At 54.3% G+C, this 13,411-nt stretch overlaps 1 protein-coding gene across 2 annotated transcripts in view; it reads left to right on the top strand.

Moving 5' to 3' along the window:
- The first annotated feature begins 2,456 nt into the window (after positions 1-2,456).
- Positions 2,457-13,411, top strand: part of DHCR24 (24-dehydrocholesterol reductase) — a 28,479-nt gene continuing 17,524 nt past the window's right edge. For both annotated transcript variants that reach the window (XR_002322467.2, XM_020976900.2), the window contains exons 1-3: positions 2,457-2,812; positions 11,542-11,697; positions 12,444-12,549. Coding sequence is in view for 1 of the 2 variants with exons in the window: in XM_020976900.2 (XP_020832559.1) it covers positions 2,582-2,812; positions 11,542-11,697; positions 12,444-12,549 (493 nt within the window). In the remaining variant the exon portion in view is untranslated. The remainder of the gene's footprint in view (positions 2,813-11,541; positions 11,698-12,443; positions 12,550-13,411) is intronic.

Raw genomic sequence — 13,411 nt, 5'->3', positions numbered from 1 at the left:
CCTCCCTTATCCCCTCCCCACCCACCCTATTCCCTTGCCCTTTTTAAAAATTTAGAACACTTTTATAGCCCCCCTCTGTTGTTCCCTCTTTAACCCATTCTCCTTAATGTACATACCCTTCTATCCCCCCCCCCATCCTGTTCCCTCACCCTCTTATTTCTTTAGAAATTTAGAGGAGTTATATACCCTTCTAAATGTATACGTTGTTCTCTCTTTAACCCAGATTTGATGTGAGTAGGGTTCCAGCACCTACCCGTGCTCCTCCCCTATCTGATTTCCCTGTATCAGTTCTTCCTCTCATGCCTCACAAAATTTATTTCCAGGTCTCTGTCGAAACCTAGCGCTTCTTGGGGGAATGAGTTAATTGTATTAACTGCATAACCAGATATCCCACGGTACTGAAGTACCCTAACCATGAATATAGTCCGAGACTGAATCATTGCAAAACCGAGGGTATTCCAAGCTACTTGATTTTTCAGGTACTAGAACTATGAAGCTCGGAGCCAGAAGATCTCCCAATTCAATACTCCCTTTCTCCCCAGTTTCAGAAAGGGGAAACTGAGGTCCTGAGAGAGGAAAGACTCATCCGAGGTGAAACAATAGAACTGAATCTACACCTCCTTTTATTTGCTAGTGTGGGAGGTAATTCATTGGGTTAATTATATTTACAACTGTTAGGGCCCTGAGAGAAACCGCCTTTCTTTTGCAAATAAGGAAACCGGACTCGAAGGGCCCTACTTGCTCCTGGAATGCCCCGATTTCCAGATCCAAGCACCCGCAGAGACCATCACCTCTTCTGGGGGGACCTCAGTTTCCTCGTGTTTGGGAGCAGAATCACAGATCTAAATTGGAAGGGGGTGCCTAATCCAGCCTGGCTCCGGCATTACTTCAGGTAATTTTCTCTTCACTACATGCCTGGCAAGGGCCCATCAGGTTTCTGCGTGAAGATCCCCAAGGCAGGGACTCTTAACTCTCCATTCTGCTTTGGGACGGCTCTAAGGGGTTTGTCCAGAAATTCAGCCCAAATGTGTCCACCCCCACATTGTTTCTACTTCTGCCGTCTGGGGTGATCCCTCCACCTTCTGATTGAAGCCCGGGTTGTCTTTATAGACAGTAATGTACATGTCTAGCATACTTTAAGGCCTTTTTAAAATTGTGAACTTGACAAACAACATCTTAGCGTCAAACATGACACGGTCGACTTTCACAAGGTTGGTTGTTGTTTTTTTAATGTGTATCAAAATTAACTAGTCAGTAACCAATCTGTCGCTATTCTGTATCCCTTTCTGAACTTCCTTTTTCGCTCTCTTCTGGGTATTTTCCCTCGTTACGTTCTTTTAGCCATTTGCTTCTGACCTCATCTCCCCATCCTATGAATTACAGATCTCCATCTCTTCTGGGCCTCAGTTTCCCCATCAGCATAAGGTGTGGATACTCCCCACGATCCCTTTTATCTCTGAAGTCTGAGAACTTTGAAGCTCCTTCCTTATTCTGAGGCTCAGTTTCCCCATAGTATAAGACACTGGTGTCTTAGGTTACTTTTCTCTCTAAATTCCTTTTCCCTCCTGGACCTCTGTTTCCCATCTGCACCAGTCGGGGTGAAACTAAATGATGGGAAGGAATTAAGCATTTATTAAGCCCCTGCTATGTGCCAAGCATTGAGTTCTAAGGTGCCTAGATATGCTCCGCTTCTCCGGCCTCAGTTTCCTCTCCAGAACAAGGAGCGGCAGGCCTGGGTGATTTCTGTGGTCTTTTTTAACGCTAAATCTCTTTTCCCCCCTCGCCCTCAGTTTCCCCACTAGCACAGGAGAGGCAGGGACCGTAGGGAGGTCCTTGCTCCCGCAGGGCAGCGTGGGCCGAGCAACAGAGCTAAGGTCGTTGAACAGCCACAACCGTCGACCCCTCCCCCGCCTCCTCCCCGGAGCACGCGGGTCTGGCCGGTTCCAGGGGAAGCCGGGTGGGAGGGGAGAGGGCGGGGGGGGGGCTCCAGGAGAGTTCAGCCAATCCAGGTGCCCCGCTCCTGGTCCGATCCTCTCCGCGCCTCGCCATTGGGCAGCGCCGGGGTCTCGGCCCACCGAACCCTGGGGAGGCCGAGCCAATCAGGAGGCGGATCGGAGCCCGTAGCGGCTCAGGGCTGTGTGTCTGCGGGCCTGGGCGGAGCGAGAAGAGGGCGCGAGCGGCGCATTTAGGGTTCGCTCCTCCCCCATCTGCTCGCCGCGCCGCCTCTGCCTCCGCCTCCGGGGATACTCCTGCAACCTTCGCTCAGCACATCCCCAGGAGCCTGCTGCCGGTTCGGGACGGGACGGGGGGAGAGCGTCCCCAGGGGCCCGCAGCGCGCGCCGAGGGAACGTCCCGCGGAGTCCGCAGCCTACGTCCACTCCCGCGGACGCGGAGAAAACGCCCCCGGGTGGCCGCAGTGCGCGCGGAGAGAACGTTCCCGGAGTCCCGCAGCGCTCAGGGGAAGGACGCCCCCGGATCCCTGCAGCCTGCGTGCGTCCCCTGCGCGCGCGGAGAGAACGACTCCGGGGTCTGTAGCGCGCGCTCCTGCGCGGGACGGGACCCCGGCGAGCCGCGTGCAGCGATGGAGCCAGCCGTGTCCCTGGCGGTGTGCGCACTGCTCTTCTTGCTCTGGATCCGGGTGAAGGGGCTGGAGTTCGTCATCATCCATCAGCGCTGGGTGTTCGTGTGCCTCTTCCTCCTGCCGCTGTCCTTCATCTTCGACATCTACTACTACCTGCGCGCCTGGGTGGTGTTCAGGCTGAACAGCGCGCCGCGGCAGCACCAGCAGCGGGTTCGGGACATTCAGAAGCAGGTGGGGGACGCTCCCGGCACAGGTGGGCGCGGGGCTGGGGGAGTGCGTGCCCCCTCCTCGTGTGCCTGTCCCCTCCTCCCTCCCTTTACCCCCCCACCTTATGTGTCCACACCCTCCCTCTGCTCGCGCTCCCGTTCGCACTCCCTTCGCTCTCCCATGTCGTACATCTTGCTTTGCCTGTATTCAACGCCGCCTCCTCTTTTTTATTTGTACACCCCGCCTGGTATAAGCCCTTCTCCTCTCCCTGTCCGTTTCCCCAAATGCAGGAATCCCCCCCTTCTTTCAGATGTGTGTTTGCACTTCCTAGTTCTCCCTCCTCCGCCTTAGGGTTAGGTGCTGAGGGTACTTCCACCATTCCCCCCCCCCCTTCCCTTTACTTTGGGAGATGGTGCAGAGGAACCAGATGTAGTGGGCCGTGCACCCCCTACCTGTTACACATTTGAGGCGGGAGAGTCCAGATGTCCGACGGGACTTGTGGCAGGCACCTCTCTCCTTGGCCTCTGGGGATCCTACTACAAGTTGCTTCAGGGCCAGGGGGCTCCCTAGTTCAGTTCCAAGTGATGTTGGGATGGGGGATGCCCTTTCTGAACCATATCAGGGGCTGGAAGCAGGGAGGCAGAAAGGTAACAAGGCTGACCTGTGGCTCAGCCGCTCGTTCACCATGTGACACCAGGTCAGTCACTGCCCTCTCCAGCCTCTCTCTCCACTCTTCTGAACAAGGTGGGGTTTGGGCATGCCGATCTTGCAGCTGTTTGGGATTCTAGGTCCTTGACCACAGAGAGCTTTGGCAGAGGGTGTTGTGGCTGGGGAGGAGGGAGAGATTGCTCTGAGATTTCTTTTCAAGGATGAAAGGGATGTTGACATATTTCTCCCTCCCTTGTGTATCCGGGCTTTCTCTAGGCTAGTGGAGGGGAGGCCAAGGAAGGACAGTGCCAGAGGGAAATGAGCCCCAGAGGGAAGGCTGCAGCAGGCCCCCAAGGACAGCTAAAGAAGCTCCGTTATCTGGCATCTCTAGTATATTTCTGGCCAGCATGGCTCACAGCTTCTGAGGAGAGAGCCCCACCGCCTGGGGTGTCCTTGGAGCCTGGACTCGGTGAAGGCCTTGGCCTTCTCCCTACAGGGTTGCCTGGTGCCATTCTCAGGGACTACAGAGTACTTCTCCCTCTCTGACCCTGCCTGCCCCATTCATTGGGCTGTAAAGGTTTGGGGAAGTTGTGATGGCATTTTACAAGTAAGGAAACTGAGGCCCAGGATGATGAAGTGACTCTCCTGACCAGGGCTGACCCTACTTGAGCACTGGGCTCCTGGCTCGTAACACACACCTTAGGCAGCTAAGACTCAGTTACAGAGAAGGGGCTAACTGGCGGTGGTGCAGGAGGTTCCCAATAGCAGTGACATCCCATTGACCCTTCTAATCGCTCTTTTTGTACAGGAAAGGCAGCAGAGCTTAGAGTCTGGAGAGCTGGTCTCAGAGCTAGGAAGAGAAGCAGCTGGTGCTGCCAAAGGCCATAGAGCCCTGGAGTCTGAAAGGTGAAATGTGGCCTCAGGCACTTCCTATCTGTGTGACCCTGGGCAGGTCACTTAATCTGTTTGCCTCCGTTTTCTCTACTGTAACATGGGGATGATAATAATAGCACTTACCTCCCAGGACTGGGTTGTTGTGAGGATGAAATGAGGTGCTGTTTGTCAAGCAAATTAACACAGTGCCTGGCACACCATAGACACTTAAAATGTTGGTTAAGAAATGCTTGTTGGCTGATCGATTGAGTGAATGTAGTATTTGGGCAGAGAAGGGACTTTGACCATCTCCCCAAATCCTGTCACTTAACTAACAAGTGGACTGGGAAGGAAGGGTTTAGCCAAGGACACCTGCTGAGTGTGCCCAGCGCTTCTTGTGCATGTGTGTCTGGCACCATTTTCTTATTCCACCCCACTCCCCCCCCCGCCCCTGCCATAGGCTTGGCGCCGTCGATGGGGCTGGGCTATGAAGAGCTCCCGGGCACCGGGCCCTGGAGCACAGGTTTTTGCCAAGCCATGCAGATGACCCAGCCATCAAGGGAGGTACCACCTGTCCACCTACTGAGGTTACCCTGCCTTGGGCCGCAGTGGCATCGACCACTCTACAGAGCATGGGGCTCTGTGTGTGTGGCTCTGCTGCCCTTTGGATGGTAAGGGTCACGTGCAGTTACAATGGACGAGGCACCAGCCTGTGCAGGAGGCTTGGATTCGTGTTCTGTTTCTGCCTTTGGTACAGTGCCTGGTGGGTGGTAGGCATTTGGTAAATGCTTGTGGGTGGATTGGCTGACTCTGGGCCCGGGCTGTGTGGCCTTACTTGCCTTCTCTGGGCCTAGTTTCCTTATTTGTAAATGAGCTTCCCTTCCCCAAACTTCATGAGGCTCCATTGAGATCCAGATGAGAGGGCTTTGGTGATGCAGCAGAATTCACCAGGCCTCCTGTGTGCCAGGCACCCCAACTGGGCACCAGGATGCAGAGACACCATCGAGGAGTCCCTGCCCCTGGGGCAGCTAGGTGTCACAGTGGCTAGAGGTCCGGCCTTGACATCAGGAGGACATGGGTTCAAATCCGGCCTCAGATACTTGATACTAGCTGTGTGACCCTGGGCAAGTCACTTAATCCTGATTGCCTCACCAAAAAGCAAAAAAAAAAAAAAGGCCCTGCCCCTCACAGGGAGCGTACATTCTCCTGAGCCCTCTGACGGCTTATGATGATGGTCACTGAAAGTCACGTCTGGAAGGGGCCTTCTGGTCCAACATCCTCCAGCAGGAGAGGAAACTGAGGTCCAGAGGTCATGCAGACAGTGAGTGGTGCAGGGTCAGGATTTGAACTCCAGTCCAGTGCCTGTTTCTAAGTTCAGGCCTCGTTCCATGTTTTTAATTTGGGGAAATGGGGAAAGAATAAAGCATTTACATAGGACATACTATGTGCCAAGCATTGTGCTAAGGACTCATTTGATCATCCCAACAGCCCTACTATTGGTGTTGATATTACCCCCATTTTACAGTTGAGAAAACTGAGGCAAACAGAGGTTAAGTGACTTGCCCAGGGTCACACAGCTAAGACGTTTCTGAGGCCACATTTGAACTCAGGTCCTCCTGACTCCAGGCCTGGCATTCTACCCACTGTGCCACCGGAGGCCTCTAAATTTGTATTAATTTGTATTTATTTATTTTTTTAACCCGACTTGTGACTGCATGTTTTCTGACGAGCAGATCATCTGCTCTGCACCTTAGGTGGCTGCCTAGGGCACTGAGAGGTGCTTTGCCCAGGTTATCACAGCCAGTGGGTGTCAGTGGTGGGATCTGAGCTCAGCTCTCATAGTTGGTGCTGTGACCACTGAACTCTATGTGCGTCATGGTGTGTGTGGGGGGGAGCTTGGCCGTTGCCTCTGGCCAGGCCTCCCTAGAGCCCCAAGGCCTCCTGCCCAGGAGGCTCTGGCCATATTTCCAGCCACAGCCGTTCATGGAAGCCCCTGCTTGGGGGGAGGGGGCAACTAGGATCTCCCTCCCTCAGTCAGAGGGGGTGCCCTCAGCAGCGACTGTCTGAAAGGAGCCATGGCTTTACTTTTACCTTGTATCTGACGGGTCGAACTCCTTCCTGTTTGCATCACTTGCTGCACTGGGGAGCCCAGCACCCCTGGGCTCAAGGGTGGGAGAGAGGTGTTAGGAGGAAAGAGAAACAGGGCCCAGGAGTTGGAGCCAGGTGTACAGGAGAAGAGGCGGATCCCTTTCCTGCTCCGTCCCTGTCCGTGGTGGGCTGTCCCAGGAGAAGTGAGCTCCCGGCTTAGTCAACCATAGCCCTCACGTCACTGACATGGAGACAGGGCACTCGCTTAGGGTCCCCCAGCTGCCATGGCAGGATTTGAACTCTGGACCTGTGACTCCAGCACTTCGGTTGCTTCTTTTCTCAGTACTATGGCAGCGAAGGAAGGGTGCCGGGGGGCCAAGGCCCACGGCCACCTGGCAAGTGATCAGCACCTGCAGGGGAAGAGCCACCTCCACCCCTACCCCCGGAGGCAGGTCAGGACCTGCCTGTGAACGAAGCTGGAAAGTGTAGGAGTGGAGATGGACTTTGGGAACCCCAAGACCTTGGCAGGAGCTGAGGAGGAGCCGAGCAGACGTGAATCAGGATCTACCAGAGATGGTAGCGATATCAGGATACAGTCAGACCCGAGGAGCTGGAGGTCACACAGCTTAGCGTCAGTGCTAGAGCATTTCAGGTCCGGCCGCGTACTTACTAAGCTCCTCCCTGTACCGTGCCCTGAGCTGGCTGCTGCGGGTATGGACATGCTGTTTTAAATTAACTCAGTCTTCGGGGCTGGGGTTTATTCTCTGTCTTTCTGCCTTGTCTCCTCTTCCACCAGGTCAGGGATTGTTGCATTCTTTGTGCTTGCGCACCAGGTCCTGGCACACAGTAGGCTCTTAATAATGGCTCCATCCATTGCCATGCTCTGGGCTAAGCACCGGGAATGCAGATAGACCCACGAAGCCAGGCCTGGCCTCAGGAAGGGCGATGATAATCTAGAGGGGGGGCGAGCTTGTGGTCTGCAGAGCCCCAGAGATGGGGAGGGTAGATTGACAGTCCCTTTCTAGCAGCAGTGGCAGTGCTGGTTTAATTGTGATTGCGGAAAGGGGCCCAGGGAATGCGGCGGAGCATCCTTGGAGCCAGCCTGAGCACCAGGTACCATAGAGTACCCGGCTGCCTCAGCCCTGCCCTCATCCAGGCTGGGGGGCCTGAACACTTCTCGGGCTGTCGGTAATAATACCCTAATGCTCTGTGACCTGATATGGGACGGAGGAGCATTGTGGTAGAGCCTAGAGAAGCTGCCAGGGAGAGGAGAGGCAAGAGACAGAGTGATTCCTATTTCTCTGTGTTTGGAGGCTTGATACTTTGATTATTACCATCACCCCTGGATTTTACCCCTATTCCTTCTTATCTGGGGAACTAGGAAAAGGCCACATCCCATCTCTGGGCCTCAGTTTCCTCCTTTGTAAAAAGAGGGGGTGAAAAACTAGATGATCTCTAAGATCTACTCCTTTCATGTTACAGATAAGGAAACTGAGGCTCAGAAAATTCAAGTGACTTGCTAAGAGCCAGGATTCAAACCCAGGTGTTTAGGTTTTTTTCTCTCTTAAATTCTGGGTTTCCTGGAGACTTTTAGACTTGATCTGAACCTGTAACAATGGGTGTGAACTGGGCTGGCAATCAAATAAAAGGAGAAGGCGAAGCTATAGTTCTGTTTCTGTCAGGCTGCTGCTGGGTAAGGAGGGTGGAAGAAGGCCGACCAGACTGGGGTGGAGGCGGAGTATTTCCATAGTGCTGGAGAACAATTGGCTAGACGAGGCAGCCCCACCCCCCTGGACCTTGGACTGCTTCCACTCTCAGCAGAGTGCCTGGGCCCACTCTGGAAACCTGGAAGCCCCTCAGACTCCAGGCCCTAAGCCCCTGCCCTTGCTTCTGCCCTCCCAGCTTTGTGCCACTCCCTGGATTCTGACATCTGCAGCCACTGAGGCCGCTCTTATAACTTCTCGTGCTATTGTTGAGCGCTCAAGTGTGACCTTCCCTCAAAATGAACCAGGGGGAGCTTTTCCCCTAACTTGCAGTCAGAAGATCCGGGTTCAAATCCTGTCTCTGGTGCTTATGGCTTGTGTGACCTTGGGTACCCCAGTTAAACTGGACCTGTTTTCCCCTCGGTCCCTTCCAACTTTGCCCTGCCCTCCACTCGCTTTCATAAGCTGTTCCTCCGCCTGGAGCACCCTCCTGCCTCATCTCAGTGCTCAGATGCCTTCCTGGTGCAGCCCAGGCACTGCCTGCCACTGAGGATGTCCTTGAGGGCAGCAGAGCTCTCTCCCTGTTGTAGGTGTAGATGTTGTATCTCCTCTGATTAGGATGTAATCTTGAGGTCCTTGCTCTTGGGGAGCTTACACCTTCGAGGGAAGGTGCTGGCAGCTGAGCTGACCAGGAAAGGCAGGAGAAGGAGCCTCTTCAAGAGTAAACTGAGGCCCAGAGAGGGAAGGGGACCTGTTCATCGGTCATAGCTGGGGAGAGAGGTGGAATTCAAGCCCAGGTCTCGTGGCCACCAGTCTGGGCTGCCTCTCTGCCCCCTGGGAGGTCCCCACACTGCTTTGTCAGGAAGCCTCCTGAGAGCATTGTTGGTTTCCAGAATGTTTTGTGAGTATCATATCATGTGTTCCTTAGAACAGCCTGAGACTTAGGGGCTTTTATTATTCCCATTTTGCAGATGAGCACACTCAGCCTTATTGAGTTCAAGTGAATTATCTAGGGTCACAAGCTAGTGTGCAAGGCAAGATCTTAACTCAGGTCTCTCTGACTCCCAGTTCAGTGCTCTGTCTACCAGCCACCTAGTTGCTGAATAGACAGTAATCAGTAAACATTTATTAATGGCCTGCTGGGCTCCAGGCACTGTAGTGTATCCCCAGGGTGGGGATACAAATAAGAAAAAGAAAGAGCCACTGCCCTCATGGGAGTTTACAGTAATGGGGAAGACGTCGTACAAAAGGAAGCTGAAGGAGAGGGTACCACCAGAAGGTGCTGGCTGGGGGCATGATGTTGGTAGAATCAAAACCAAGCAGCGTAGCTGGTGGGAAATGGAATGTTGAAGATCAAGGCCTGTTGTCTTGCCAGCGCTGAAGACTCCAGAATCTTAGCTCTTCCATTTACTAGCGGTGTGACTTTGAACTAGTCACTTCCTCTCATTTCAGTCTTAGTTTACTCTTGGGTAGAATGAGGGTGTCAGACTTGAGGGTGTCTAAGATCTCTCCCACCATCATGGCAGCCTCTGTTTTCCTCTCTGAGCCATGGTGGACACTTAATGTGAAACTGACATCTGAGATTGTTCCTTGTGTGAAACTGACATCGGAGAGTGTTCCTTGTGTGACACTGACATAGGAGAGTGTTCCTTCTGGGAAACTGACAGTGTAGGGCCTCCCCAAGCCTTGCCCTGCCTGCCTTGGGGGCTGAGGGGAGAGCCAGCCCGCACAACTGGAGCCACCTGAGAGCCACGTGAGTGGTTTGGCTTCTCTAAGCTCCAGGGAGCTACCCTGCAGATGAGTGACAAAAAAGGGCTGAGGTGACCAAAGGGGGAAAGTGGGGGGGGGGAAGGGCGTCCCTCTGGGACTCAATCAGTCCTGATTAAGTCCATTCCTAAGTGAGGTGTCCAGCTTATGAAGGGGCTGGAATGCCAGTTCTAGATTGTTTTGCCCATCAGGAATTGGAAAGGGCAGGTGATTTTGGGTTGAAACCTTGCTTCAGATCCTAGCTTTGCTTTGGGCAAGTCACTCCCCTCTCTGGACCCCATTTTTCCCATTTGTAAAATGAGTGGGTTGTATGATGATGACTGAGATCACTTCCAGCTCTAAACCAAACAGCCTGACCACAGGGTGGGACCTAGAGTGCACGGTGCCAGGAAGTGGCCTCCCTGTCCCATTAGCTAGCTGGAGAAGGTTCAGGGCCTCACATTTTGAGTGTGCCTGCCTTGTCCGATCTGTCAGAAATTCTGTGATAAGCACCTCTTACGGGACCAGTGCTAGAGGGAGGTTTAAAAAGTCTGAGACATGTGCAGCCCTTATGCAGCTTGGGAAATCCCAGGGAGTCCAGTTTCTGCAGAGGTCAGGAAAACAAAAGCCTTGAACAGTGAGAGCCGCATGAAAGTAGAATTGGCCGGCTTGGGCTGGCCTGTCACAGAGGAGATTGCTGTCCAGCTCCAGGATCCTGGGTCTTCAGGCAGAAAGTCCTATACTCAGAATTTAAACAATCAACTTCACTAGTGTGGAGAGGGCTGGGCAAAAGCTGGCTAGGCAGGGGGCCTACCTGCAGGTTCCAGGGGGCTGGAAGTTGTGCAGCACATAGAATGCCTGCTCTCCTCCAGGCCACCAGGTGTCCTGGACTGGGCAGTGATAGTCCTACAGCAGGTAGAGGAAGCACTGATTGTGATCCAGTCTGAGCCTCACTTCATTAGGATGAAGACTGGGCTTCTAGGCCTGACTTAGCCAGGTAGATGACCTTAGGGCAGGCCTCTTGGGCTTTTTTGGAGGGGGAGGGAGGAACCAGCTTTCAATTTCTTCCTTTCTTCCTTCCCTCAATGTGGGGAAGTCCCAATGGGAACACTCCCTCTACCAAGAGATTGGAAACTCCCCCTCTGGAGAGTTTCCAGTCTCCCAAGCTACTTGGTAAACAACCGAGGCTTCTTCTCTCTGGAGTCCAGTACAGACTGCAGCCTTACCACCCCCCCCCCCACAGCTGTTCCTCCAAACTGGCCTCTTTGCTCTTCCCAGGCCACATTGCATTTCCGCTTCCTTGCTTTTGTCTGGCACCAGCCACCCCCCCCCATTTTCTTTGCAGCACTGCCCGTCACCACCTTCCCTACGAGGCTTACCCCTAATGCCTCCCCGCCTCCAAATGCTCTGGTATTTATTCTCTGGGTGCTGTGTTCTTGGGTGTGGGCTCCCCAAGGAAGGTAAGCTCCTGGAGGTCAGGGCTGGTTTTTGTGTTCTGCCTGGATATCATCTCTACTGCTTAGGCCAGGGCCTGACCATTAGGGATGAAATAAAAGCTTTTGGACTGATTGCTTAGAAAGGTCATAAGGTTGTGACTTTAGAGCCTTGACCTAGGGGGAGCCCAGATTGGAATGACGTCCTGGATGTCCTGAAGAAGCCGGAACACTCAAGGCTTTGGCCCCTTGTGCTTTGCAGGTGCGGGAATGGAAGGAAGAAGGAAGCAAGACCTTCATGTGCACGGGCCGGCCAGGGTGGCTCACGGTGTCGCTGCGAGTGGGGAAGTACAAGAAAACTCACAAGAACATCATGATCAACCTGATGGACATCCTGGAAGTGGACACCAAGCGGCAGGTAAGTGAGCAGTGCCCTCGGCTGCTGGCTGGTGTTCCCGAGGAGGGCGGGGCGGCCCAGGAAAATGCTTCAGGGGTATGCTATTCTCTGGCCTCATCCTGGATTTAATACAGAATTAATGATCCCCCAGATCCTTTGTGCTGCAATTTACACCTGCCTCCACCTGCATTGTTTCTGGGCCCTGTCGAAGCTCTGGGAGCTGGGCGGGACTGTAATTATGAGCCTGGAGAAAGTAAGCGCCCGTCTCAGAGCATTAAGGCCTAGGGGAGACGTGAGCGGCCACAGTCCAGCCCTCCTGACAGGGGAGTAAACGGAGGCCTGGCAGGGGAGGCGCTCACTCACCCACAGTCAGATCCTTGCAGGCTTTCTGGAGACCCTTTGGGCAGATGGGCAGGTCTCCCCTGAGGCTGGGAGCTGGCTTGTTTGTAGGCAGATGGTAAAGGCATGTGTCGGGGAGGCAGCTGGGTCAAAAGCAGAGGATCCAGGGCTGGGCCTGGAGTTGGGAAGACCCGAGTTTAAATCTAGCCTCAGATAAGCACTACCTGTGTGACCCTAGACAAGTCACTTAACCTCTTTGCCTCAATTTCCTCAACTGTTAAATGGGGATGATAACAGTACCTCTCTCCATGTTTGTCGTGAGGATCAGATGAGGTGGTGCTTGTAGAGCGTGTAGCGCGGTGCAGTGTAAGTGCTCATTTCCTCTCCTTCGTCCCATCCGCAGTGTTTCTCTTTTTTCTTTTATCAAGATTGTCTTGGTGGAACCTTTGGTCACCATGGGGCAGGTGACGGCTCTGCTGAATTCTGTTGGCTGGACTCTGCCGGTTCTCCCTGAGCTGGATGACCTCACAGTAGGTGAGATGGTGCTGTCTGGGGTGGGGGGTGGGGGCCCTCGGGCCAGACCTGGACAAAGTGGCCCTGGGCCACGGGGCTGTCACCTGGGCAGGGGCCTTGTCCGGGAGCTCCTGAGATGGTGACTGAAGGAGGGTAGAGTCTGGATCTTCTGGCATCCCAGCCTGCCGCCAGGCAGGACCACAGCCGACCCTTCCCAGGTGAGCCAGAAGGGGTTGCAGAAGTTACCTGTCAGTATTGAAAGTGAGCTTGCTTCTGAGCTCCCTCCAGAGAGAGGCAAGCAGAGAGGAGCAGGCGCAGGCAGCGGCCCCTCAGGAAGCAGGGCAGGATGCTGGAGAGCGGGCTGCCCGCCTCTTCTGCTAACAGCCGGGGTGACCTCAGCCCCGGCACTTCGCTTCCCATGCCCGTTTCCCCCTCGGTGAAATAAGGGGGCTGGACTTTTGGACTTAGGGGGTGTAGCTCTCGAGCTGGAAGGGCTTGCCAAATTCAGCCTCCTTATTTTATATATGAGAAGACGGAGGCCCATTGGGAGGAGGTGATCTCTCCTGGGGTCTGGACCCAGGTCCTGGGGGCACCCCTCACGGTGCCCCCCTGCCTTCTCTAAGGAACATGGTGCCTAGGGGAGGGGCCCTCAGGCCTTGCTCGCCTCCCTAGCCCGAGGGGTTGAGATGAGGTGATCTCTAAAGTCCCTTCTGGCTCTGGGCCTTTGATCTGATGAGGGCACAGGGGAGGCATCAGTGATGAATATGTGGACCTGAGAGATGGGGGCCTAGCCTGTTGAGGATAGGTGGCTCCATGGCAGCTCAGAAGTGGGGAGGACAGACAGACTGAGGGACAGTCAGACGTGTGGTAGGAGACCCAGGAA

Source organism: Phascolarctos cinereus, unplaced genomic scaffold, assembly GCF_003287225.1.
Source record: "Phascolarctos cinereus isolate Bilbo 61053 unplaced genomic scaffold, phaCin_HiC Scaffold_5;HRSCAF=322, whole genome shotgun sequence".
Classification (NCBI taxonomy): Eukaryota; Metazoa; Chordata; class Mammalia; order Diprotodontia; family Phascolarctidae; genus Phascolarctos; species Phascolarctos cinereus.
This window is presented reverse-complemented; position numbering and strand designations above follow the sequence as displayed.